The sequence below is a fragment of the Calypte anna genome, chromosome 3 (assembly GCF_003957555.1).
Source record: "Calypte anna isolate BGI_N300 chromosome 3, bCalAnn1_v1.p, whole genome shotgun sequence".
Classification (NCBI taxonomy): Eukaryota; Metazoa; Chordata; class Aves; order Apodiformes; family Trochilidae; genus Calypte; species Calypte anna.
In genome coordinates this window covers 7,745,815-7,771,111 of record NC_044246.1, presented here as the reverse complement: position 1 = coordinate 7,771,111, position 25,297 = coordinate 7,745,815, and the positions used below count along the sequence as shown (strand labels likewise).

Genomic DNA, 25,297 nt, shown 5'->3' with positions numbered 1-25,297 from the left:
ACTATAAATCCAACCAGTGTAAGCAACTACCTGAATTCTCAGTCACAGGCATCAGATGTATGTATTATTGCTTTTACTGTGCAACTGGTGACTAAACTGATGGACATCTATGGAAACTTTGCTAGCCAATGACACAGAGTGGTAGGGCTGGTAGTAATAAATCATACTTGCCTATACACTTTTTTTAAGCAACAGTACACAACATTGAGTTCTCTGTGGTAAAAAGATGATTTGCCTCACTTCTTTGGCAGAGAAGCAAAATGAAGCAGGAATCTCCTGTCCTGGTCTCTGCTAAGTAATCTTTGTTATTTTATATTAGTAATCTTAGAACATGCAGTAGTTCTGCAGCTACTTATCAACCAATACAAAAATAGTCACGACATTCTGTTTTGGCACTACATCCTCTTTTAAATAGAAAATTATTACAAATTAAATTTTCCCACAGATTTTGTATATACAATTCAAGCTCCAAATCAAACTCAAGAGAGTGAAGAAGCACACACATTCCCAGAAACACACACAGACTATGACTCGAGTGACATAGTCATGAGCACTGTAGGCACCATCACTTTTACTCTACGGTCCTATATAAACCCATGTTTGCCCCTGGAGCCTGTGCAGTGATAATATTGGTCCACAATGAAAGCCCAGACCTGTGCTCAGCCCAGAGATTCATTTTTTCATTCAACTCCAGCACTCAGGATTTATTAGGAACAAAGGATGCCTTATTCTTTCTGTAGGCTAAAGAAGAAATGGTGATACACCAGCCCATTGCTGTGCTCTGTGATGCTCTGTGCAAGGAAAACCTACCAGCACTTTCAGCAAGAAGACAGGGACAAATTTTGTCACATCCCATTGAACCTTGGAAATAAGGAAGCAGAAATGGGACCAAATGTAAACCAAATTATGAGGCAGTTTAATTGGACTGTAAGTTCCTGCAGCTCCTCACTCCTCAAGCCTGGAGCTAGTAGCTTTCAGATGGGTCAGGACCTTACAGTTTCCTGCAGTTTCATACATGGTAGGGCTATTGGAAGAGCAGGGACCACAGCACAGTGACAGGGCCAGAGATTCTGCCTCTCTGCTTCCCTGCTGAGACTGCTCTGTCAAGGAGAGATGCTGGGGTAGAGCAGCTCTGGGGTGGGGACTCCCTCACCACATTTACAAGCTACCTTCTTTTAAGAAGAAACCTTTGATTTTCTACAGACAATCACATTTTTGATGAAATGTACAGAGAATGGCATCAAGACAACCTGAGATGTGGGAGGTACATCAGTTCTCAAGAATAAGGTAACACAACATTCTTCCAACTAAAAGGAAACCTAGTCTGCTCAGAAAAAAGGATGCATTTCCCACCATGTCATGAGGTGTCAGTGACTGATAATACCAAGTGCCAAGATGTAAAGAAATCTCCCTCAGGCAAGAGTTAAGGCCCTTCTGCTGCAGGCAGGCACAGGGAGATGGCATTCACTGCTTCTAAGCTCCCTGGAGATTCAACACACTAAGGTATCATCAATCTTTAAACTTTGCAGGAAAAAAAAAAAAAAGGCTTTTTCACCATTTTTTTTTACCAATTTTGACCAAATTTGAGAAATATTGACCATTCTTTAAACAAAACTCACTTCTTTTTTACTGAGATTTCAAGCTAGGCTTAGACATAGTGAAAGACTTCAACCTCAATTATCATGGAGCCCTAATTGAAAGGATTTTAGTCTACATCTTTCAGCCTTGTTTCTTTCTTACTTGCTATGCTGCTGTCATTCCCACTCTCCCTTCCCTGTATTAACAAAAGTTGTCTAGGGTTACTCAGGTCATTTAAAAAAAACAAACAAACCACTTTTTACTGAGAGTTGACAAAACATAAAACCCCTTCAAATGTATCAAAAGTAGGAAGGACACTGATATTTCAAAATGAAGATTAAAAAAAAAATACCCCAGGACAAATAAAAAAAAATAATATTCTCCTAAAGACCTGACAGTATGAAATTCTTTAAAGCTATTAATATTTTGGCACCAGTTCAGTAACCAATCAGTTCAATAACTTAAGGCACTTCACCCCTGTTGTTGGGAAACTCTCTGGGAGGAGGAAGCAAAGGCTCCCTTCAGGCAAATGGGTTTCCTCAAACCTTGGTGTATCATTTCACCAATAAGCAAAAGATTTATTTTTTTTTTCCCTCCAACTGCAGTGTGTGCCAAAAGCTCCTGACTGACTACAGCAGAAAATTCCTAAGTGCAAAATAGTGTTTCATTTTCCTGGGTATGAAAGGCAGAGACTCAGGCCCCATCTGCCTCCTCATCATTTCTTGACAGCTCTTTTAAGCAGATTCCACCCAATGTGATGGCTCCTTAGGTGCTATTTCCTGTATACTGTAGAAACTGCTAGGTTCACAGTTAAAGTTCACCTAAGCAGTACCCAAAAATGCAGTTTTGCAACAGTCAGTGTTCTGGGATGAACAGCTGGTTAACTCTTGATATTTCTAGGTTTACTACCCATACCCAAAAGATTATGATTTCGAAGTAAAAAGTAAATATTTCATGTAACTTTGAGGCAGAAATTATTTTATTATATACTATTATAAAGTATATTATATTATTATATATTATATATCTGGTGCAATAGTAAAGATGCAACTCTGTATCTTATGGCCTTTGAAACCATTCAGTGATTATAAAATAGGTTGTCTGACAGTAATTTTGTCCTGATAATTACAACATTTTGCCCTCAGTGATTGATCGAAATATAGAACTAACAATGAATAATCCATAAATAAGTTTCCTTCAAAAACATATAACTGAAAAAATCTACACGGACCCAAAGCAGTTCAGCTGTAACAGTAAGGACATAAAAAATGGATCTGGAGAAGACAGAACCCTTCTTTATGTTTATTTTAAGATTAATTGTAGCATCTGGAATACATAGTTGTAATTTGATAAAACCTGAGATTAAGGAATTTTAAAACTTTTTTATTATAGTCAGCCTACAATTTAATAAATTAAGTTCTGTCTCTCTTTGTATATATTAAACAAAACCTGTTCAGCTTACTTCAGTGAAACAAGCTTTCATTATAACCAGACACATTACTTGACAAATCTACCACAGATTAGTATCTTCATTGTGTATACACACCTTAAGTGTGTCCTGAATTTCCTAGGCAGAGTACAAATGAATTTGCCATACTTGGTCAGATGAATGAATATAAAAGCTCAGGAAATGTATGATTGTTGATTGTGACAATATTTTCTTGTCCTGCTATGTTTTTGAGAGAAAAAAAAAAAAAAAAAGGAAAGAAAAAAGAGAAGGGAAAGAAAAAAAAGAAAAAGAGGGAAAAAAAAAGAAAGAAAAAAAAAGAAAAAGAAAAAATCATAATAATTTTAAAAAAAGGTAATAAGATTAAATTAACGAGCAAAGGGAAAAGCAATGGTGGCAACTGGTCATAATAACTGTAAGCCCTGCACTGATTTAGAAAAAAGTGGTTATTATTAGAGCCAAGGGAGACCTGTTGTAAATTGTGCACAAAACATTTTATGAAGTAGTTTCAACATGTCTGCAACATGCAAAATCCAGGAAAACAATTTCATTTTTTACCTTGAAACATTTTCTAATGGCGAGTTCCTTCAAGCACATCACAGAGGCTTGTAAGGTCTACTTTCCTTCTTATGTTTCTATGTTTTTAATCCAGAGCAGATTATTCTGAATGCTCTCCAAGGGACTGAAACATCAGATTCTTGCAAAAGTGAGGATACAGCAACACTGTGATTTATCAGCCCTGTTCTGCAGGAGCATTTGAAGGTTGTGCTCATGCCCAGTGACCTGCTGATACCTGAGGCCTCTTGGTCCCATTTCTCCTCCCAGAAATATTTTCTGCCTCCTCATTGCTGCTCCTCTCCGGTTGCAAATAAAATAATGCAATAACTGAGATGTGCTTCTATAATATCAGCACATCATAAGTCCTAACAAACAAAATCAGGCAAACAACGCCAAAAAACCTCCTGCTCCAAGGGCAATGTTTAGGCCAAGTTTATCCTTCATCAAAGTCTGGCAAAACAGTGGTTTAGTTTTTGTTTCCTTAAGTTTAAAGATGTTGTAATGTTATGAAAATACATCTGGGTTACCGGCTTTTTAATCTGCAATTTGAGATAGGGGAGCAGGAAAGATCAGTAGAGAAAGGATTGTTTTAAGTACCAATTTTGTTTTAAGATCAGTTTCTCCCTGGGAGAAATATGCAAGTGTTCTGTTCCCATTTAATGAGAGAGAGGGAAAGGGGTAAATATGTTCCTCAGAAATTGAATTTGTAAAGTTATTTGTTATCAATAGCTGTTGGATCAACACAACAGAGCACAAACAGCTTATCTTGAAGACACATATGCAAAACATGGATCTAGAAGAGTTAAGTGGTTTTGAGAACACTTAAAAAGTACCCCCAAAATCTCAAAAAATTAACAAAAAAGGTAAAATAAACAAAACATAGATGCTCTTCTAATCTGTAAAGGGCTGTTCTTTTCTCCTTATGATGAAGCTGAGTTCAGTATAAATTTTACTTTTAAATTCTGCACAGTATGAGGAGAATCCACAAAGTTTGCCCCCCACAGTAAATCCCTGCATGTATCACAAAATGGACTAAACAGAGGCAGGGAAGATGTAAGGCTGCAAATTGTGGACACCAATTATGAATTAAACTGCAGTCCTTATCAGCCCGGTAGAAGATCAACCAGCATGTGCATATGGAACAAAAAGCTGGAAAATAAAAGTCTCTGCAGGTGCATAAGATCACAGAGAAAACTTCCTGCTGCAGCAGAGCTCTCAATTGCTTTAGTGAGTGCAGTGTTCCTGCCATTGCTGCTTCGTTGATTTGCTGGCAAAAATCAAGCTTCTGAAGCTTGAAACCTCTGGAAGAGGCATCTTCTACTCAGCCTGGGCTTCCTGCTGGAACAACTCAGACATTGGGCAGAGATGACAACGTGGTTCACCTTTTACAGTCTGAGGTTTCAGACCTTAACTAAAAATGTGTGCCAGCTGTGCATGTATTTTATGCAAGAGAAATATCATCAGGCTTTGCTATATATTCCTCAGACTTGTCTTTTCAGAGCTAAAGAAAGAGTAAGAGAAGACTGCAAATACTTCCATGGATTGAGGCACTGCAGAGTAATCAGCATAATAGAGAATCAAATGTCAGTAGGGTTTTCAAAGCACTCTAAACTAAAAGGAGTCCAGTGTATTACCACACTAAAGACCCTTATGGGATGTTTATTCATCTTGCATCTACCTTTAATCATAGCTATGAAGTTTGAGATTAACCAAGTTAAGCAGAAATACTTCATTATTATTTTCAGCTCTAATGTCTAAGGTGAACAGCAGCTGTCTGATTCCATTTGGCCAAAAATCCACTGATGAAACAGAACGCACGAACTTGATAGAAATCAACACAAAGATGGATGTTGATCGTCCCCTTTGCATTCCCTTTTCAACTAAAAGTGTAGCAACATGAAATCCAGTGCCAGTTAACACAATGACTGCAGCTTTCCAGCCACTCTTCCCCAAGCCTGTAGAGCATTGGATGGGGTTGTTGTGACCCTAGTGCAGGACCAGACACTTGGCTTAGTTAAATCTCATAAAATTGGCCTCATCCCATCAACCCAGCCTGGCCAGACCCATCTGTAGAGCCTTCCTCTGCAAACTTATTGAGGGAACACTGAATCCCTTTATCCAGATCAGGGATAAAGATACTAAAGAGAACTGGGCCCAGTACTGAGCCCTGGGGAACACCACTTGTGACTGGGCACCAACTGGATTCAACTCCACTCATCACAAGTCTTTGGGCCTCACCATCCAGCCAGTTTTTTACCCAGAGAAGTGTACACCAGTCTAAGCCATGAGCAGCCAGTTTCCCCTGGAAAATACTGTGGGAAACTGTGCCAAATGCTTTCCTACAGTCCAGGCAGACAACATCCACAGCCTTTCTCTCCCCCACTAAGTGGGTCACCTGGTCACAGGTTAGGCAAGCAGGAAATTCAAAAGCAATACAAATTTAGTGCAGGAAACTGAGCAGTCACCTGTATTACAGAACTAGGGATCACACAGGAAATTAATCTGGAAAGAAAATTACATGTGATAAGCTAATCTAATCACTAGTGTAACCAGCCTTAACTCTGGTTAAATAGAGATATGCTTCTTGGGAATTGTCATCTTGTTCTCGGAATGTTTCTGAAAGCACGGGACAGAATTTGACAAAACCTTTTAAACTGTTCTAGTTATCTTTTGAAAAATAGCTTAAAGAAACAGAGTCCTTGGCAGATTTCTTCACAGTCCCAGGGATTAGGATATTAAGAAAATTATAATAAATAAATAGATCTATCTTTCTGAAAGGAAAAAAAAAATTCCGCTTGCTCATTTTTTTATAAACCAGCTATTTTTCCTTTTTTCCCCCTGTCTCACACTTAGTACTCAAGGTGAGATAGGTTACTGAATATGACTAAAAAATACAAAGCAAGGTGGTGTCTTGGCAATAAAATATCAATATTTGTGCTAATTATAATTACCAATCATCTCTGTGGGTGACAGAACTGAAAAGATGGAAAATAAGGCTGAAAACATGGACCACAGCAGGATAATAAGATTCCTCACAGAAGTGCACAGATAAGGGGTCTCCTTTGTGAAGGTTTTGACTTGCAATGAGCACATATTAATCCATGTAGCATATCTACATGAAGATGATTAAAGAGAAAAGGAGTAACAGCAATAGAAAAGCTAAGAAATGCTGACATTTTTCCAACTTTGAAATGCAGCCAGAAAGAGCTGTGTTAAACATAAACAATGTTTAACAATGAGGATTACAATACAGATTAAAAACTTTATCTTGAGACCATCTCTGAACATTTCTGGAGAAACTAAAGGGTTTGGGTTTAAAACCTTGGCAGGTCAGGAGAGATTGCCTCATTACCTAAATGCAGCATTCTTGATCTGTGATGAAAATCTGAAAATGGTTCACACAGAAAAGGAGCAAGCAGGAGATACAGTTTCATATTAAGCCCTCACAAAGGGTCTCTGAAATTTTCTTAGAGTGATGGCAAAGCAGACTACTGATTCTCTCAAGAGACAAAATGGGATGCAGGTAAAAAGCCATTATACAGATCCAAGAACACATTTCTTACCCAGAATTAGAGTAAAAGAAGCAAACATAGTAGTATATGACTCAAAACTGTCTGGAGTTTTCTGAGCTCAGTATTGCAACATCACAATAAGGTCTCCCTGAAGCCTTCTCTTCTCCAGACTAAACCACCCTGGTGTTAGTGACATAAACAGCTGTTTTTTTTTTCCTGAGGTGAGACAAATTTTTCTTGCTCCTGTTGGTACTTTCTGTATCTGTGCTCTACCTCTCTCCTTCCACCTTCCCCAAGAAAATATCATTGAAACCGTGTTGTATTTTTATTACAGACAACACTGTTATTCCCTCACTAGCTCTATTATTTGCTGCACTGCCTACCAGCATTAAAATAATTCAGATTATTTATTTCCTTCTTTACTTAAAATATATACATCTGTATACATATTTAGTCTAAATAAGGTTCTGAGCTTTCATAAAAGATTCCTGCCATTTGATGGTATATAGCATCAGCTAGCTCTGAAACACATTATATTTAGATTTCTTTGGTAGCACCCATGAAAAGCAGTGGTATAACTGAAGACCTCATAAGTAGGCAAGAGGAATAATGGACTGACAGGGAGTTCAAAGAGCCCCAAATACAGGCAATAAAGCACAGAAGATGAAAGCTTGGAAGATGGTAGGAGCTTACCTTAACTATCTGAATCCTGAAAGTTATTGGAATAAAATAGCAACATTCTTTTGGACTGCAGATTGAATAAATGCCTTGTGCAGATTCACCAGATGCAACAACAGTGATACTTTTATCAAGGTAGTTTTAATATATTGCTTCATTTTCAAGGGATGGGAAAGCAGAATTTTGCTTATTTAAATGGTGACCTTGCTCCCACAGAAGCAGAAAAAAAGAAAAAGAAAAAAAAAAGGAACTGATAGAAATGTAAATTACACTTGGTTAATTGTTTTTACAAATATTATATTTCTTCTCAAGGTTAAAATCCAGGGGAAAAAGGATTCCTAACAGCAGGAGAGTGACAGCAGCATTTGTAGTACAGTGCAGATTATTCCTAGACTTTTAAATTACCTTGAATAGCATGGAGGTTCCTGATGCCTCTGAACATGTGAAAAATAAGCAATTTTCTCCTTCATTCAAAGTATCTCCCTCCTGCATGCTAATGAACAGCAACTGGGCTCAGTGAGAGCTAATTTATTTCTTCACTACCTTCCTGAAGCTCTTCCACTGCTCCAAATTTCTTTAACTTGCCCCTGCTCAGATTGACTGGGAGGAGACACAGGATGGCAGAAGCTTTGTTTTTGAAGGAAAGCTTCATGGAGAACAAAAGAGAAGACTTCAGTGTTATATTGCAAACAATACTGAATGAAAAAGAATCTTGCATGATATTTTCAGTTGCACGAAAAAAAAAAAAATGCCATAAACACAAGGGCTTAATGGGAAGGTCCCTAAACAGGATTACATTTTGGCTGATCCATCTGGGAGTAATATTTCAAGTCATCCTCAAGGGACGTGGTGTTTTTGCAAACATGATTATGCTCTTTTGTCTTGATAAAATTTCTATGACTACAAGGGAAGTAGAGAAAGTTTTCCTAGAAATTAGACAGAACACAATATATTAATTCCCACAAAACCCAAGAACAACCTTGCCTCAACACATTCTATCCGTCCATAGCAATGTGAATGCTTCAGAAAAGTCCTTCCACAACAGAACACGTGAGAGTGTTTCTTTGCACATGTGATAAGTGAATTAGTCATCCAAAATATGCTACAATATTCCTAGGGAAGGACAGCACTAAGCATGATGGAGAATAACATTCAGCAAGCAATCAAAATGTCCACTATAAAATAAGAAGTGTTTTATGTTTCCAAACCCTATTGCTTACTATATAAGAATGTGTATTAGGAATCAAATTCAGAAAAGTCTCTAAAAACCACCTGATTTTTAATGAGTTTTAAGGGATGTTTTCCTGCTTCAATCCTCATAGCAGGAAATAGTTCATTAAAAAAAAAAAAAATTAAAAATCATACATTTAGAACAGTTGATCCTGACTGTAGATACCAGGAAGGACCCTAAGGTAACTTTTTACTTTTACCCTTTAGTATTTTTACTAAAGAATTTTTTTTCTTGTGAATTTTGAAGACTATTACACAAATAATATTTACTTTTATAACTTATTTACTTTTATAACTATTAAAACAGATTAAAAAAATAATACAGGCATTAGTCAGTTATACTTTCAAACCATGATTTTTCTGCTACAGCAACTTTCTCTCTTCATATAAAGTGCCAGCTTGCTCTAATGCAGCCTCCTTTAAGAGGTCTCCTTTAAGTTCTCCCTTAAGAAGTCCTGCTTTTAACAGACCACGTGCATCGTGTTGATTTTGTGAAATTCCTTCCTTGCAATACTGATCTATGACAAATAGACTCTTTTCAAATCATATTGAAGGTCAGACCATATCCATTCCTGCCCACCTATACCTGCTGAGGGCCAAGCAGAGCAATAGAGACCTTGATTTACACCTATGGATAAGAGAGAGCTGTGCTTGCCTTCAGCCAACTGGGCTCTCAAGTCCTTGCCTTCTGAGATCCAACCTGAACTGGCATTCTTGGACAGTTTCTCTATGTTTACAGTGATTATCAGAAGCTGTAGATAAAAGTCACCTTTATTTTTCTGAGATTAATAGTATCATATAAATGTTCTGCCTCATTGGCCTACTAGAAATGTGAAAAACACACCTAAGCTCAGGCAGTCATTGCCTGCCAGAGGTTTGTCTGAGATGTGTGCACACATAAAAGGACTGAATGTGCTAGTTTGTTGTTTTTTGTTTTTTTTTTCCTGATGAAAAATAGATAAGGTGGATTATCCTGACTACTTTGCTTTTCATACATCCACACCAAGGTGAGAACTGAAGGAATCCCAGAGCTTTTCCCAGTGCAATGCTGTTGCTGCTGCTACTCAGCTCCCTGTAAATGGGGCAGAAAAAATCCTGGGTTCGTGTCCCTCCCACTGGCACAAAGCTCTGAAATCATGTGCTTCTCCCTGACCCAAACCTCACTTTCAGATGAGTTTACAGTCACTACCAATACCCAGTAAGCTTGGTATTCTGGGTCAGGAAGCTCTCAGAAATAGGTTATTTCATTCTAATAAAAAAACCCCAAAACCAAACAACTCTAAAACCTCTTATTGATAGCTTAACCTCCTTTAGAAAAAAGAAAAACAAGAAACAAACAAAAAACAAACTAACAAACCAGAAATCCATTAGACACACAAACCCATAACCCAGCTGCTCCTTCACACAGTTTTCACAGAGATAATGCTATTAAATCTCTCATAAAAAAAACCAGATATTAATCAATTTGTGCTCTCCTTTATTTTACTATATACATATTTATATTTAGTTAATGAAAAGTAAACATCTACCTATGATTTGGCATGTGCTTTGCATCCATGACAGCAATCACATAAAGGCTGAAAACATAAAAATCTACATGTATAATTCAGTAACAGCCTGAAAAGAGCTGGAAACGAAGCAGTACTGAAACAAAGACATTTAAGTTTCCCTTACTCTTTCTGCTCTCATGTACAAAAGTCTTTAATACGCTTCTGAAAATTGGTGTAACTTGATAGTTCACAAAAACAACTCACAGATATAACAAGTCACTATTTAGGTATTTATGTAATGCTATATAAAAACATATAAATTCAATAAAAATTAAATAGTTTTAAAAGAAAATAAATGCAAAAAGATTTATTTTACCTTGTTCACTTAGAAGTCAGTTTATAAGGAAAGAACATGTATAGACTGTCACGAAAATGAAAATACATGCCATTAAATTCCATTGCAAATGTGAAGAAAAAAGATGTTTATATTTGTTAATTGTAGGCAATACTGTTATGTTTAAAAAAAACAAAACCAAAACATACTGCTTTGATAGATAAAAATTTGGTCCAGCTTTTTTTTACTATTAAGCTAATCTATTTTCTGTATTTCAACTATGATATGCGTATTTAAATCTCACACAACTCTAACAACAGAGTTCCACTGGATTTAAGCTTCTAGTCATGAGGGCAAATGTAATAAAATAAGAAAATGCATACATACAGAAATACATAGCTGGTGAGAAGAATCCCTTTGGCCTAATGCTGGGATCTTTCTAAATCTGGTATGTATGAAATATATATCCCTATACTTTGGGATATTTAAACCAGAAGCCAAATGAGAAAATCAAAGTTCTATTATTACTATTTATGCTAAAAGTATCTCAAATAAAGAAGGACTGAGCAAGAAGAAACTAACCAAAAATAGTTCATGGTTTTCTCAGATACTTGAAGCAAAATCCTTATGGCTCCTGCACTGCAATAATGGAGAAGCCTCATTACCCCATGGAAATTCACTCAATATATATACAATTCTTTAAAGCAATGCTTTAGAGGGATTTATAGATAGAAAAAGTAGCTTTGAGATCTAATCACTAATGTAGAAAAAACCCTAGGCCTAAACCCTGGAAGTAGAGGCTTAAATTCCGACCGGTTCACCTCATCCTTTCATATCTTTCAGAGGTGGATTAAATTTGATGTCTCGAGGTGGATTAAATTAGAGGTGTAGTTTAGCACACAGGGGTCCTCCACAGGACTTTTAAAAGATGAAGTCCCATCTTCTCTAAATAGTGTTAAATTCAAAACCTTTTCTCTCTCTTCCCCCTCCCCTTAGAAATAAGTCCTAGCAACTTGAACTCATTTTTCTAATTAAAATTCTGCTTTCCAGGCAGCTCCCTACCTTCTTGACTTGAAGGTTTTGAAGGTTTCTCTCCTTGGTTCTCTGTTTCAGTATAAACAGCAGACACTCTCCTGTAGAACTGTTCTATCTGCAGGTAGCATTAGCAGAAATCAGAGGCCAGAAGAATACAAGCATTTCTTCCCATTTCCAAGATTTTCTCTGTTAATTTATTTAAAGTGACAAAATCTAATCAGATTCACTGAAAACACTGAAACTAAATTTAAAACTGTATTTAAACCAAGGAAGAAACCTAAGCAAATACCCCACTAATTATTAACCCTCTCCAGCAAAGCCCTATGTGTATTGAGAAATGGTCTGAACAAAATAATGACAGGGTTTACTACAGAGCCTGAGCTGAAATTTTTAGCACTGAAACTGTTGATACATATCAGAAGCAGTAATGATAATGCATGTGTGCATTAGGGAACAAATTTAAGCATTTAATGACATCTAATGCATTACCCAACCCTATATATTTTTGATAACTACTTGTACCCAAGGCCTCTTCAGCAATCACAGAGAATAAAATAATTGCTGACAGAACCTCAGTTATTGCAAAACATGTTGGCTAGATAGAAAAAAAAAGAGATGTGTGGATTGGTAGTCCTTATGTTTCTGAGTTTTCCTCAATTAAAAAGAGTAGTAAGAAAATGGATTGGTCACTACTTAAAAACTTTATTAAATATTCCTGACTGGGTTTTAGGCAGATAATCCCAATACTCCCAAAAAGACAGATGCATAAAGGACAAAAATAATTAGTCAACCTTTACTACTATTTAGAGGAAAAGGAATCATTAGGAAAGGATGCAGTGGTGTGAAGAAAACAGAAATGCAGCTCATGAAAGAGGCACTGGCTTTGGCACACAAAAGATGAGTACCTTATGAGTTCACATCCTCTCCACAAGACTCACTAGGTGCTACTTTGGTATACAATGCAATTTATTTCAAGTGGACAGAGAAATAAAAACAATGTAATATATTGCAGCCAATATTCAATCTCATGTTTTCCATACAGAAAAACAAAAAAACAAAAACAAACAAACAAACAAACAAAAACCCCACAAAACAACAAACCCAAACAAAAAAACCCCAACAAACTGCTGCTTCTTTTCTTAGGGACTTTTATTAAGTACACCTGGTTCTTTTAAACCAGGCAATGTCTGCTATCGTTTCAGAAAGGAAGATCTACTTTGACAAAGCCTGAAGATCTGGCTTAGTATTTCTGAATTCAGACGTGATATCTATTTAATACAAATACCACTGACAAATTAAGTGTCAAAATATTGCTTCTCAAGTTTTCTTTTACAAGTCAGTCAAGCTGGTAAATGCCAGTTGATAAGCAGCCCACTACATGTTTTTCAGCCCACCTGAGCCTCCAGCTGTTCAAATTTCATTGCACAGTCACACCAGGGCTGCAATGCCCTTAAATAAAGTGGTCTAGGTGCCTTAAGCTCCTCTGAAAATCAGGCTGAGAATCCTGTCCTGCAAGCTGTGCTGCCTGCAGCTCTGTCTCCAAGAGCTTATGTAGGAAACAGTCAATGGCTACACAGAGGAATTTGAGACCCTGCTCATCAGACCCTGCAGACGTAGCAAGAGCAGTGGAAAAATCTCTGAGGCAAATGCTAAAAAGTGAGCCCGGACTGAAAATGCTTGGGCAGACTGCTGGTTGCAAATATAAGCAGAGGGCATTTGGGTTACTGAGCTGTGTCCTTGTCACCAGGCTCTCAGTTGCACAACTTCTCTGTTGACTTTTCCCAAGAGCTGCAATACCTTGTCTTGGGCATCCTTTGGGCCACAGCCTGACACTGTTGGGCTGTTGTTGAAAATACCTCTCCCTCCAACTTTAAAATAAGCATCAAAGCAACTAAAACAAGGCTTCTAATTATTTAAATGAATCTCTTAATTAATTAATCTTGAGAAAAGTTTGAAATTGAAGAATCGTAGCAAAGCATTTATTTACAATTAGGACACAATTGTCTAAGCTTCACTTCTTAGTGACACTCAGTCAACACAGTCAAACTGTTGATATAAATTAACATGAAGATGGAATAACTTCCACAGAAAAATGTAGAGACACTCTAATAATTACTTCTTTTCTATTAATCACTAGCATAAGTTTTATGAACTCATCAATAAAGTAAATGGGGATGAATTTGAACTTAGTAGCTATTTTAAAGCTGACTCTAAAGTGGGAAAAAATACTGCATATGGGACTGGCCTGCCTGGTATTATGCAACCTGTTTCAGCTTCTGTAAGCTCATATGTGCTTAGATTATTTTTACAGATAATCATATTGCAAAGCTGTCAATATTAGAGGAGCTCAGCACTCCAGATTTACTGCCTTCCATGATATTAAGAGCGATAACCTGATTTAGTTCAGCCAGGATGGGCTCTTGTCACGCGACGAAGAAGAAAGGTAGAATAAATCACTCTTTAAATTAGACACTTCACTAAGGTTTTCCAATATTTTCTGAGTCACCCTCTCCTGGAAGCCTTATGAATTAAAGTGGAATATCCTATCGGGTTCCCATATGAAAATTGAATAGGCAGAAATTTATAGCAGGAAAAGAACCCATAGGTATATCAGGAAATCACATGCACATGGATACACAAACATGGATGACTGTAGATACACAAAATACACACACGTGCATGAACACAAGTATGTACAGCCTCCCCTCTCTGCCTCCAAGTTACATTTATGAAGTAGGGAGGTGAATGGATTCTCTTGCTTGTGCTGCAGCCCCTGCTCAACAATTACCCCCCCCTCAAGAACCTTGGAAGAAGCAGGGGTATGGGTTCGACAAGAAGAGCCTAAAATACTCCAACAGAAGGAAGCCTCACACCAGGTGGTTTTGAAACAAAACTTTGGGCTGGTTGAGGGTCTCAGTTTCAGCATGTGACGAAGTTGAACATGCATGACACAAGGGTGACAACCTTCTGCATACAGCACTGCTCTGAGCTTGGTCACCAGGAGCAAAGCAGTGAGGAATGAAAGGTGGGAAATAAGACTACAGAGATCTACTGAAGAGAAGGGCTTGAAACACAAACTGGGAACAAATGACTCCTGTTACAATGACAATACTTTTAATTATATATTCAATGAAAAATAAACTATTAGAGAACAAAATACTTCCAATTATTGGGAGTAATGTAATGTTCAAACTTAAATGAAGTATTTTTCCTTTGAGGGTACTACTGTACTCTTTTATTTAGCTTAATCTGATTTAAATTATAAACAGAATGGTTTTGTACGCCCCCAGAGAAATGTATTTCACTTATAATGTATTTCCTTTGAAGTTCTAATGGATATCAAGCTCTTCCTGAAGTCTGTATCTCACACACTGCTGCAAACTACTCAGTCTTTACAAGTTTAACATGATCAGGCTGCTGAAATACGTGACGAGAAAAGCCAAGATTTACAAGATGTACAAACCTTCTAAGAAAAGACCTCTCCCCTGGCTCTTCTTAGATCAGATATTATCTAGTTTACACTTGGAAGCTCTATCAATTGTGTTAGAATTTGCACATAGTGTTAGAGAGTTGACCTGCACCACAACCTTTGCAGACATCTACACTTTGCTAAAGCTATTAGGAAGTATATTACAAGTATATTATAGCTATTACAAGCATTACCTTGGTTAAATGACAAATGCATGTAATTGTGACCATTATCCTTGCATTTGAGTCAAGATTTTAAGATTTGGACAGCCCAAATAGCCTAAATAATGTACCTTTGCTCTGCAAAATGCTGCTGCCCTACTTGATTAATGGAGTATGTTTAGATGAACTGACAAATTCTCTGTAATGCCCTGCACATTACGGGTAGTAAAACACATTATTTTATTATTCTTTACACATCTAACCCCCTAAGAGGTAGCATGACACCTAAAATAATTCATAATTTTTATTTGCACAAATCACTTTGTTAATGCAGTATTTAAAAATAGTATATAAATTTCTGCCTTTCTGAAAACTTTGTTACTATTTTTCTTATAGATGGATTATATGGGTTGGTCCTTTAACCCTTTGCTTTTCTCTCACTGTTTCCTCACTCTCATATCAGAGTTTAGGTAACAAATAATACATGTTTATATAGGGAAAGAGGTGTAGAATGTAACAAAATAATTATATGAATTCAGGTATTTTCTTTGTTACTTTTATTTTAGGCTAACTCTGAATACAGTTCAACTTCAGGTCCTTTGGAATTTAGGCACCATTAAAAAAATTCTTTCCAAGGAATAGTTGTGCCAGTGATGCCTACAGAAAAGGAAGTGATAACCTCTCCACCCCAATAAATGTATTGTGAGATTGCCTTCCTACTCATCAGTTACAACTGGGGGAGATTCTGGATCATTAATCCTTTCTCCAGTCTAGAGCAAGCAATTCACTTAGGAATTAACAATTTAAGTCTAACTACTAAGCCAGGAAAATTATGCATTTTGAGTATTTTATTCATCGAAAAATCTGTCATCTGAAAAAAACCCAAACCAACCAACAAAACAAAAAACAGCCAAACAAACCCCAAACAAAAACCAAACTCACAACCTTTTGCCTTACATAAAATACCTGAAAAACATCTGAGCAGAGCTGGCATATGATCAACACCACACAAAAGGCAAACCCAGCTGTAACTGAATATGGCCAACACAGTGCAAGACACCATGTCCTAATTTCAGAATATCAAAGGAGGAGTAAGCATCATTTTAGGATTCATTGCTAACCTTTTGTTAGCATTGAACTCAAAGAATCAGCTTGCATGCTATGAAAATGGTTTCCTGAGATGACTTAGAAGCTTTCTCCAGAGAGAACGGAATGAATGAAATCTCAAGACAGTGTAGAAATAATCACAATAAAATTTCAGTGCCACAGACTCCAAAGCAGGTATTTGAGGAGAGCTGGAGTACATACAGGCCATCCAAACCACTGCAACGCTTCAGTGTACAGTTCAGCTCCCCAAAACTAGAAATGCAAACCAAGGTGGAATTTTTACAGAACTAGAAAAGAAATTCAACTATAACATAGACATAAACACTGCAGCCTACCAAGGTATGTAAATTATTTTAAACGCAACTGAGACATCAAACAGTGTAACACAGAAGGATGAAAGTAGTGAAGTGATAATGAATGCTGGCAATTTAATCAGAACAGTTTAGTTCTTTGCCTAGGTTTACTTTCACAGAGGGAAATGAATTGATGAAGCTAAACCCAGCTAGCATATCAAAACCAGAAGGCAAAACACACTTTTAAAGAAATTGAATTTAACTTCTAGGATTCTCACCTCTACTACAGCAAGACTGAATTATCCTGCAGGGAAATCCTGGAGGTGGAATAGCTGCTATGATATTACTCTATGAGTCTGAAACTCAGAGAATTTGAAGGTTTGTGCAAAAGCTCAAGATGACCAACAGGAATAATCTGAAAGCATCTTATCATGATTACCAACATCATGTTACTGCTTTAAACTTTTAAAAACAGGCATGAAGGCTCATTGATGCAAACTTATTGTGCCTCTTATTCTATTACCTGTGCAGTTGCAGTAACAAGCCCAAGGGTACCAACAGCTTGAGAATTTGTTTAATTTCTCTGCCACGTTTTGTGCCCAGGTTGAAATCTGCACCCCTGCAGCTGCCATTAAAGTAAGCTCAGGTACACCTACAGGAATGATAAGCATCAAAAAATGCCTTGCACTTACAGCAACTTAAAATAGATGTGCCAAGGAGACCATACACACTGTGACATATGACAGTCTACAGCTGCGTGACTGCTGGTGATAAAACACATCACAAATCTGGAGGGCCTTAATAAATGATTTTGAAGTCCATAAATTCCAAAAGACCCTGACTTGGGAAAGTGAGCACTGTTGTTAAAAATCAGCTCTTTCCCAATATGTTGAATACTTGAAAGAAAGAATGTGAATAAATATGTTGGTTTTTCTTTTATTTTACCTACACGTTCCAGTGAGGGACATCAAAGCAGCTAGTTGGATCAGGCACTGTGTAGTTCTGTGAACTCCTCTTTTGGAAACAAAACTGGTGGTGTGTCAGCATGTAGACTGTGAAGAAAATGAAAGACAGAAGAAGAATTACTAAAATAAATTATGGACATATGAGGGAAGCAGACAGATATAAGATAAAAAGAGCTCCTTTGGACTGAGAAGACAAAATCTGTTAGAACACGTATTGCTCAGTAATAGTATTTTTTTCTTTTTTCTTGTTTGAAGTCTTGGACACCTAGCTGAAAATAGAACAATGCAAACTTGAATGTATCTCACAGATCTGCAGCAGTGGTAATAAGATGTTACGGAGAAGCTTTTGGGCTTCTTATACCTACCCCTCAAGGGCTAGGTATGATCAAAGTATTTTCAGACAATTTTTCAAACCCAGAGATTGCAGTGAAGACAAAAGTTTCTCCAATACAACACAAGTCAGTCTGCAACTGAGGCAGCAAGGGAGCTTGGCTGGCTTGTGCCTGGAAAGGGCAGGGAATGAGCTGGGATGCTGAGCCTGCCCAGAGCCCAGGAGCAGCTTGATACTGGGGCAGAAGTTAGAACTGGGCTCTCCTTTTCTTCTCCAAATTATGCAGTCTCTCAAGCTAACCAATTTACACACCTGGTTTGGAATATTCATTTTCAGGTAAAAACAGAAAAAGCAAGAAAAATAAAGCCTCCAAGTTATTCCATGTGTTATACTTTCAGCTATTAAAGGTTCACAAAACTACTGAGGAAGAACAAATAATCATTAATTAAAACCTAAACAACACACTTTGCTCTGCAGAAGTTATAAGTTCATGAAGTCAGAAGAGTAGGAGAAGGATTAGCCACTGACTACCCTGTTCCAAGCCAAGTGGAACCAGGTGCCATTAGTACCCCACTTATTTTATGCCATTGCAGCCTAAGTTTTCAAGACACCTTTGAATAACAAGTTCAGAGGGGTGATTTTAACTCAATAGATGCTATATGTGTTTTCTCAGTGTCTCAACCCTTATCAGCATGCCAAATGATTTCACTCCCAGATGTTATAAAAAGGAGGCAGCAGACCACAGAGAACATGGCTATGCTGGATGCTCAGTTTCTCAGGAAAAAACAAGAACAAAAACAAAACAAAACAAAACAAAACAAAAAAAACCCAAACAAAAAAACCTCTCAAAACCACAATGCCAAGGTTCAGATTATTAACAAACAATATATGAGAATATATTTCAGTAAATGAGAATATATTTCAGTAAAAATTCAGAACGGAAGCAAATACACATTTATTACCTATATAGCCTGCTGCATGCCAACACAGCACTCCTAACACAGCCTTGCCCTCCACTGACCCCACACAGCCAAGAAGAGGAAGGTGTTAAGGTGGAAGAAAGATCTGAACACACTTTTAGATCTCCTGAAGGCAAGAGAGGTTGTATTTGTGAGCATGAGGGGAAAGGAAGGTCACCAAGCAAAGAAAGCAAAACTATCAGAGCTGAAGAGCAGCCAGGGAGCTCACAAGCATCATTTAAATGCCTTCCACCTGGAAAGGGCTTTTCACTCCACCCAGTGACCCAGAAGCTCTGTACTGAAGTCATGGAGTCTTTGGAGGAAAGGCTCAATAATTTGGCTCAGAAAGGATGGTTATAAACTTCTCAAACAGTACTTCATTCCAGTGAAGAAGCAATGAATCCCCATCCTAGTAATTCACTCAACTATTAAAACTACAGTTTGCAAAGTATGTACCAATTATGGTTTAATTGAGGTCCCTCAAGGTCCTGTGTGGAACTTGTACATGCTGTCATCCATGAAAGAGCAATGAGAATTACACTTAAAACACTTAAAAAATTAATTGTTCAATTATTTTTATGCAGAAAGTATAAAGGGTGGAAACATTTCTTATTCACACTACCAATGCAGAAAAACAATTTTTAAAAATCTGCTTCACAATCAAAGCCAGTTTTAAGTGACTTTTACACTTTTAAGACTGCAAAATGATTGAAAAGGAGTCTTTTATATTTTTGTTAAGTTATTTGAGCCTCTGTTTAGCTGCACAATTTTTTTCAAGTTTCTGCTAGTAAAAAATGGAATTTTAATAAGGCTTAATAGTTTCCTTCTTATCAAGTTATGATGTCTTAGTAGCAAACGAATTCAATATAAAATCAGCTTTTCAAGCTACTCTCATAGACACTTCTTCCCAGTAATTTTTTACTGTATTTTAATTTCATGCCATTACTATCAAGAATCCAGTTCTACTCCCCTAACAACACAGGCTGTGACTCAAAGCTTTGGAATTCATTGCTCTAACTTACAATGAACTAAGACTCCTTAATTAAGCTTGTGTTGTTTGTATACTCAACTTCAAAACAAGTAAACTCAACCTTTTAATGCAAGCAATCAAAACCAGTTGACATTCAGCTTGTGCAGAACACCAAGGTCCATCTGAAGCAACCATGATAAATTTTACCCCACCCACCCCTCATCTTTCCACCTTGGCTCCATTTGCTTCTTTTAGAAAAGGGAGGAAGGCTGGGTTTTGACAGCATTGAGAGGAAGATGACTATGGTCAGTGTGAGGATGGACTGTAACAGACATAATAAAACACAACTACTAAATCCCAAAATACCCAGGATAAAATCAGGGAGAAGATAGAAACCTGGTTTGTATTTTAAACCTGGGAAACAATGGTTTGAACCATTATTCTGAGCTCCTCTAGTTCATTAGTCCTCCTTTATTCTTTCTGGGAGGCATAAAAAAAAAAAAAAAAAAAAAAAAAAAAAAAAACCAAAAAAAAAAAAAAAACCCCAAAACAAATAAACCCAAAAGCTCATCCCAGTTATCAGCATGAATTCCAGACACATTGAAACCAATGTCAGCCATCTCTGACCAAAACTGCTGTCTATGCTAGAAAAATTAATTTGCATCAGCACTCAATGTGTGCTGTTAAACTGAGAGATCCATCCTAGCAGGATTTCAGCTTGGGAATGGTTTGGAATGGAGAAACCTGAGTTAGGCTCTGCACACATGGGCACATTGCGTAGAGGAAGGAGCTGACTGAGATTTGTGCCATTACAGATAAATACTTCCAGGATTACAATGCCTTAAAAAGATGTTCTCTGGACAGGTGGGAGTTCTGTGTTGCAGGTACAGAACTGAGGATCACATTTTATGACTTGTAGGATTCCTTCCCTTTATGAGAATCCCTGTTTAAAACAAGAAGTGCACCCGTATGCTACCTTTAGCTATTTATTTTTCATAAATACTTGATACCAGAGTGCCTTTAAATGAAAGAACTAGTTCTGAGGAAGGCAAAACTCTGGAAACAGTAATTTCTGCTCTGTTTACTTGGTAAGATAACTGCACTGAGAGTCTGAGTTCCTGTGTTTATACAGACTTGTGTTATGAAGCAGGTTTCTCACTATCAGAAATAAAGTTCACATTCTGTTAAAACTTTATGCATAATACAGTGGCTATTTCAATTTCACCTGAATGTTTTATCAACAGATAAAACTTTTTTTTGTTTTACTTTGTGTTTTTTTATTTTGTTTTTTTAATGAACTTTGGGAAATTTTTGTTTCACTGTGAGGAAAAAATATCTCAAAAACTGGAAAGACTTACTAACATTTTTTAATTTCCTTGGCTAAATAAGCTATTAAAAAATAAATCAGCACTACTATACATAATATTTATCATCCTCAAAAATGCCTGCAGGTGTACCTAGACAGAGAACAGGCACTTTCATAGTTTGATGGATATAATATTGATGACTTTACAAAATCAGGAAAAAGACGTATTATAATATCAAGGTACTATTTGTAGTGCAATTTAAAGGGAAGTTTTTTTTAAAAATTATTGTTATTTTTGAGCTTCAGGTATAAAATAGTCTGCAAGCTGAAAAAGGTGTTTCTGCCTTGGAGTTCTACAAACTCAAAGCTGAATGCTAAGAGATTACACCTGCAATGCCTTGCAATGTCTTTTTTTTTTTTTTTTAATGTTCTTAAGATCTGTTTTTACTCTAAGGAAAGAGTTCATTTATAAAAAGAGATTTTTCTTGTACTGTTGACAAAAGGAATCAAGCCAGTGTCCAAGCACAAGCAGCGAACTCAGTTCCCAGTCAGCACAGGTCAGAAGTGGGTAAAGAATTTTGAGAAGTTTTGACAGAAATGTACAGCTTTCTGATTAGATTTGTCAAAAATGAGAGCTATCAATACATAAAGTAAATACTGGTCATGAATTATTAATTCAGGAGAATATATGGGAGAGTCAAAAAGCTGCATTACAAATATTATTTTTTTTTAGACATCAGAAATGAAACAAAATGGTTTATAATTCTCTGACAATGCACTAGAGAAAAAATTTCAGAATTTTTCATTATTTATTAAAAAATTTGTACTGTCAATATCTTTGGCCTGAACTCACTGCTTGAAGTTTAGAGACACCACCTGTAAAATGGACTTCAAAGAAACCCAAGATTAACTTGAGCTCTGTGTTTGTTACAGAAATAGTCTGTAAAATAATGGATTGTTTGATGAGCTCAGAGATCTCATTGCAATCACTGCTGGCAGTGGGGAACCAGTGGTTCCCTCATGTGAAATCCAAAATGATGGAACCATTTTTCTAATCCTAGCCCAAAAAACATGTTAATATTGTACTTCATATTAAGAACATTAAGAACAGTCCCAGAATACCCTATACATTAGAGGGAAGATGAAGGCACGGGCTCATTCTACAAACTTTGACTTGAAACAAAAATTGATGTGCTATGTGTGTCCTGAAATCTAGTTATAGAGATAAATAATTCTTAAATTGTGCAAATGTCAACTAAGTCCTCACTGAACTAAAACATCTACACTTCTGAGGCTGTAGTAGGAATCCCATAAGAACAAAATAAAAAGGACAAATTCAGTGTCACACAACAGTTGATTCAACTTGCTCAACTTTAGCTTTTTGAGGATGACTGAAAAAAAAAATAAAATTGTGCCCTTTTCATCTAGGTTAACCAAGATGAAAAAAAAATTATTACTATCCTGAAATTAGACAATGTTCTCAATGAGGAAATGTCAGTTCATAGTACTGACTCAGACAAATCTGTTTCAGCTGCTGAAATAACTGTATTAGAAGGCTTAATTTTCTTTTGAAGTTCTGAAGAGTGTGGCAAAACAAAATCCAGACATTTCAGGTATAATTTTAATTTAGTAGTCTCATAGCTTAAAATTGTTCAGTCTAGACATATCACGTTTGTTTCACTCTAGGAAAGTTACCTCAGCATTTTATTGTCAAAGCTGAGGAGCTATTTTGGAAATACTCATTTAGATCTGCTCAGTGTAAAAGGCTCAACTCAGTTCATGAACAGAGCATCTCATGAGTGTACCCAATTGTCTGAATAAAATCAGTAGCACAAGCAGTTAGGAAAAAGGAAAACATCAGAAAAAAAACTAACCTACTAGGAGAGTACTTATGTAATTATTTAATCACAAAATTTGGCAAGTGATTAGAATCTCTCAGATTTTGATTCCTTTGGGTGCTTCCTGATAACTTCTACCAACTCTGCTTTCAAGGAAAAAAGATTACTTTTTAAACTCAAAGTTTTTTAAATGGCATGGATAGTTTTAGATGACACTACAAGGTAATTGTGGCTAAAGAGACCAAACCAAGAAACACATTACTTGGTACACAGATATCAGTATTAGTAATTTAGGAAGTGATCCCACTTAACTTTAGATATCTTTACAGTTACAGACATGTAGCCATGAGCTGTACACACTCTGGGCAATCAACACAGGAAAAGCTGCCACATCAAAGGACCATTCCGCTTAGCTCATGAATTTTAGTTACCTCCATTACACAGCACATCTAAATGCAATTTGATTAAGCCCATCCTGAGTGCTCACTTCTTGTGATCATAAATCAGTAACTGTAAAAACTGTTTTTACAAAATTCCTTTCATCTACTGTTTAGTCTATAAATATTCTGACCCATCCAGCCATTTATAGTGAGATTAGGGTCTGCTATATATATTATATGCATAGAATAAAATGCACACACCCTTTTGTCTACAAAAGATGTCTCAAGTAAATAGACTGCTCTGTTTCTACCATACAAACTTTCACTTTTAACAGTTATTCAAAAGCTTTAAATTATTCATGACACCTTACTGACAGTCTTTTCTTCACCTATCACTTCAGTTGAGAAAGATGTTTCCCTCTCCTGTGGTTTTCAGTGCCAAAGATAAAAGAGGAAAAAATATTTAAAAAGCTCACAAAACATTAGAAATTTCAATATTCCTAGAAATATTAGGGTGTGACTTACAAATACAAGATATGTGTGTGTTGCATTAATTCTGTTGCATTCTAATTTAAGTAGGAAAGCATTAGTAAAGTTTGGAATTACCATCTGAGGTAGTTGAATGTGCTGTGAGTAAAATGGTGCTTTATCAGTTGGAAGCAGATGGACTCTCCTGAAAAGGGATGTAAAGTCTGTTAATGGAAATGTGCTGCCTCTTCACTCAGTTACCCAGGTAGGAAATAGCTCATAATTTGTCCCTAGCCATGCCTGCTAGTCAATGGAAGAAAATCTTAGTAATCATTATTTTCTTTCTAGAGTCCACTTTGTATGAAATATAGACAAAATTACCCAACAACTGCCTCAATAAAACTTTTGATGAGAAATTATGTGGTTAATGAAAATGTTTATGAGTGCAGAGAAGAAATTAGCTCTTGCCCTTATAAGAGGTACAATAATCTCCAACACTCACCTACCACAATTACTCTTCTACATCAAAAGAAAGTTAACGATGTATATGCAGCATCAACCAACCCCCTAAATAAATTCAGTGGCTGCAATGCAGCTTTTATATTCCAACACCTAAAACTATGTCTCTGAGCACAGAAAAAATGTGGTGAAATATTAAATGTTCCACAACTTCCACACCCAAGAGTCATGGACACCACCACAGCTCTAACTGCATCTAGTGAAATTAAACCTCTTTATCTAAGAAGTCTCACTAAAACTATTTGCAGAGCTGAAGAAATCACTTTTTCTTCTTATAAATTAAAGAAGAGTTTAAAATACTTACCACTCAGAAAACAAACAAACAAACAGACAAAAAACAACAGTTGTAAAACCCTCACAAGGTGAAGGTGTGACCTGAGGCCAGGGCCACCCAATCCATAGATCCATCAGCACTAAACCTGCCAGGCCTTGCAGTGTCCCTGATGGGTTGATGGCTTGGCCTGAGGTCACCAGCCTGAATTTTAGCTCCTTATGGAGCAGGTGGATCCTGGGCACGGGGGCAGGACCCTGGGACACTGCCACAGGAGTGTCAGCATCATCTCCCTGTGCCACCACAGAAGCTCTGCTCCTCTGGTCCCCAGGGATGGGATCTGAAGTGTTGCCCTTTAAGTGGAGTAAGCTCAAAAGTAACTCCCACAGGCTACATCT

General features: G+C 36.9%; 1 protein-coding gene across 1 annotated transcript in view; it reads right to left on the bottom strand.

Moving 5' to 3' along the window:
- The window catches only part of CHRM3 (cholinergic receptor muscarinic 3), a 105,608-nt gene extending 87,669 nt beyond the window's left edge, over positions 1 to 17,939 (bottom strand). The window contains exon 1 of the mRNA XM_030447882.1: positions 17,842 to 17,939. Within this exon, the coding sequence (XP_030303742.1) occupies positions 17,842 to 17,939 (98 nt within the window). The remainder of the gene's footprint in view (positions 1 to 17,841) is intronic.
- Positions 17,940 to 25,297: the final 7,358 nt, after the last annotated feature.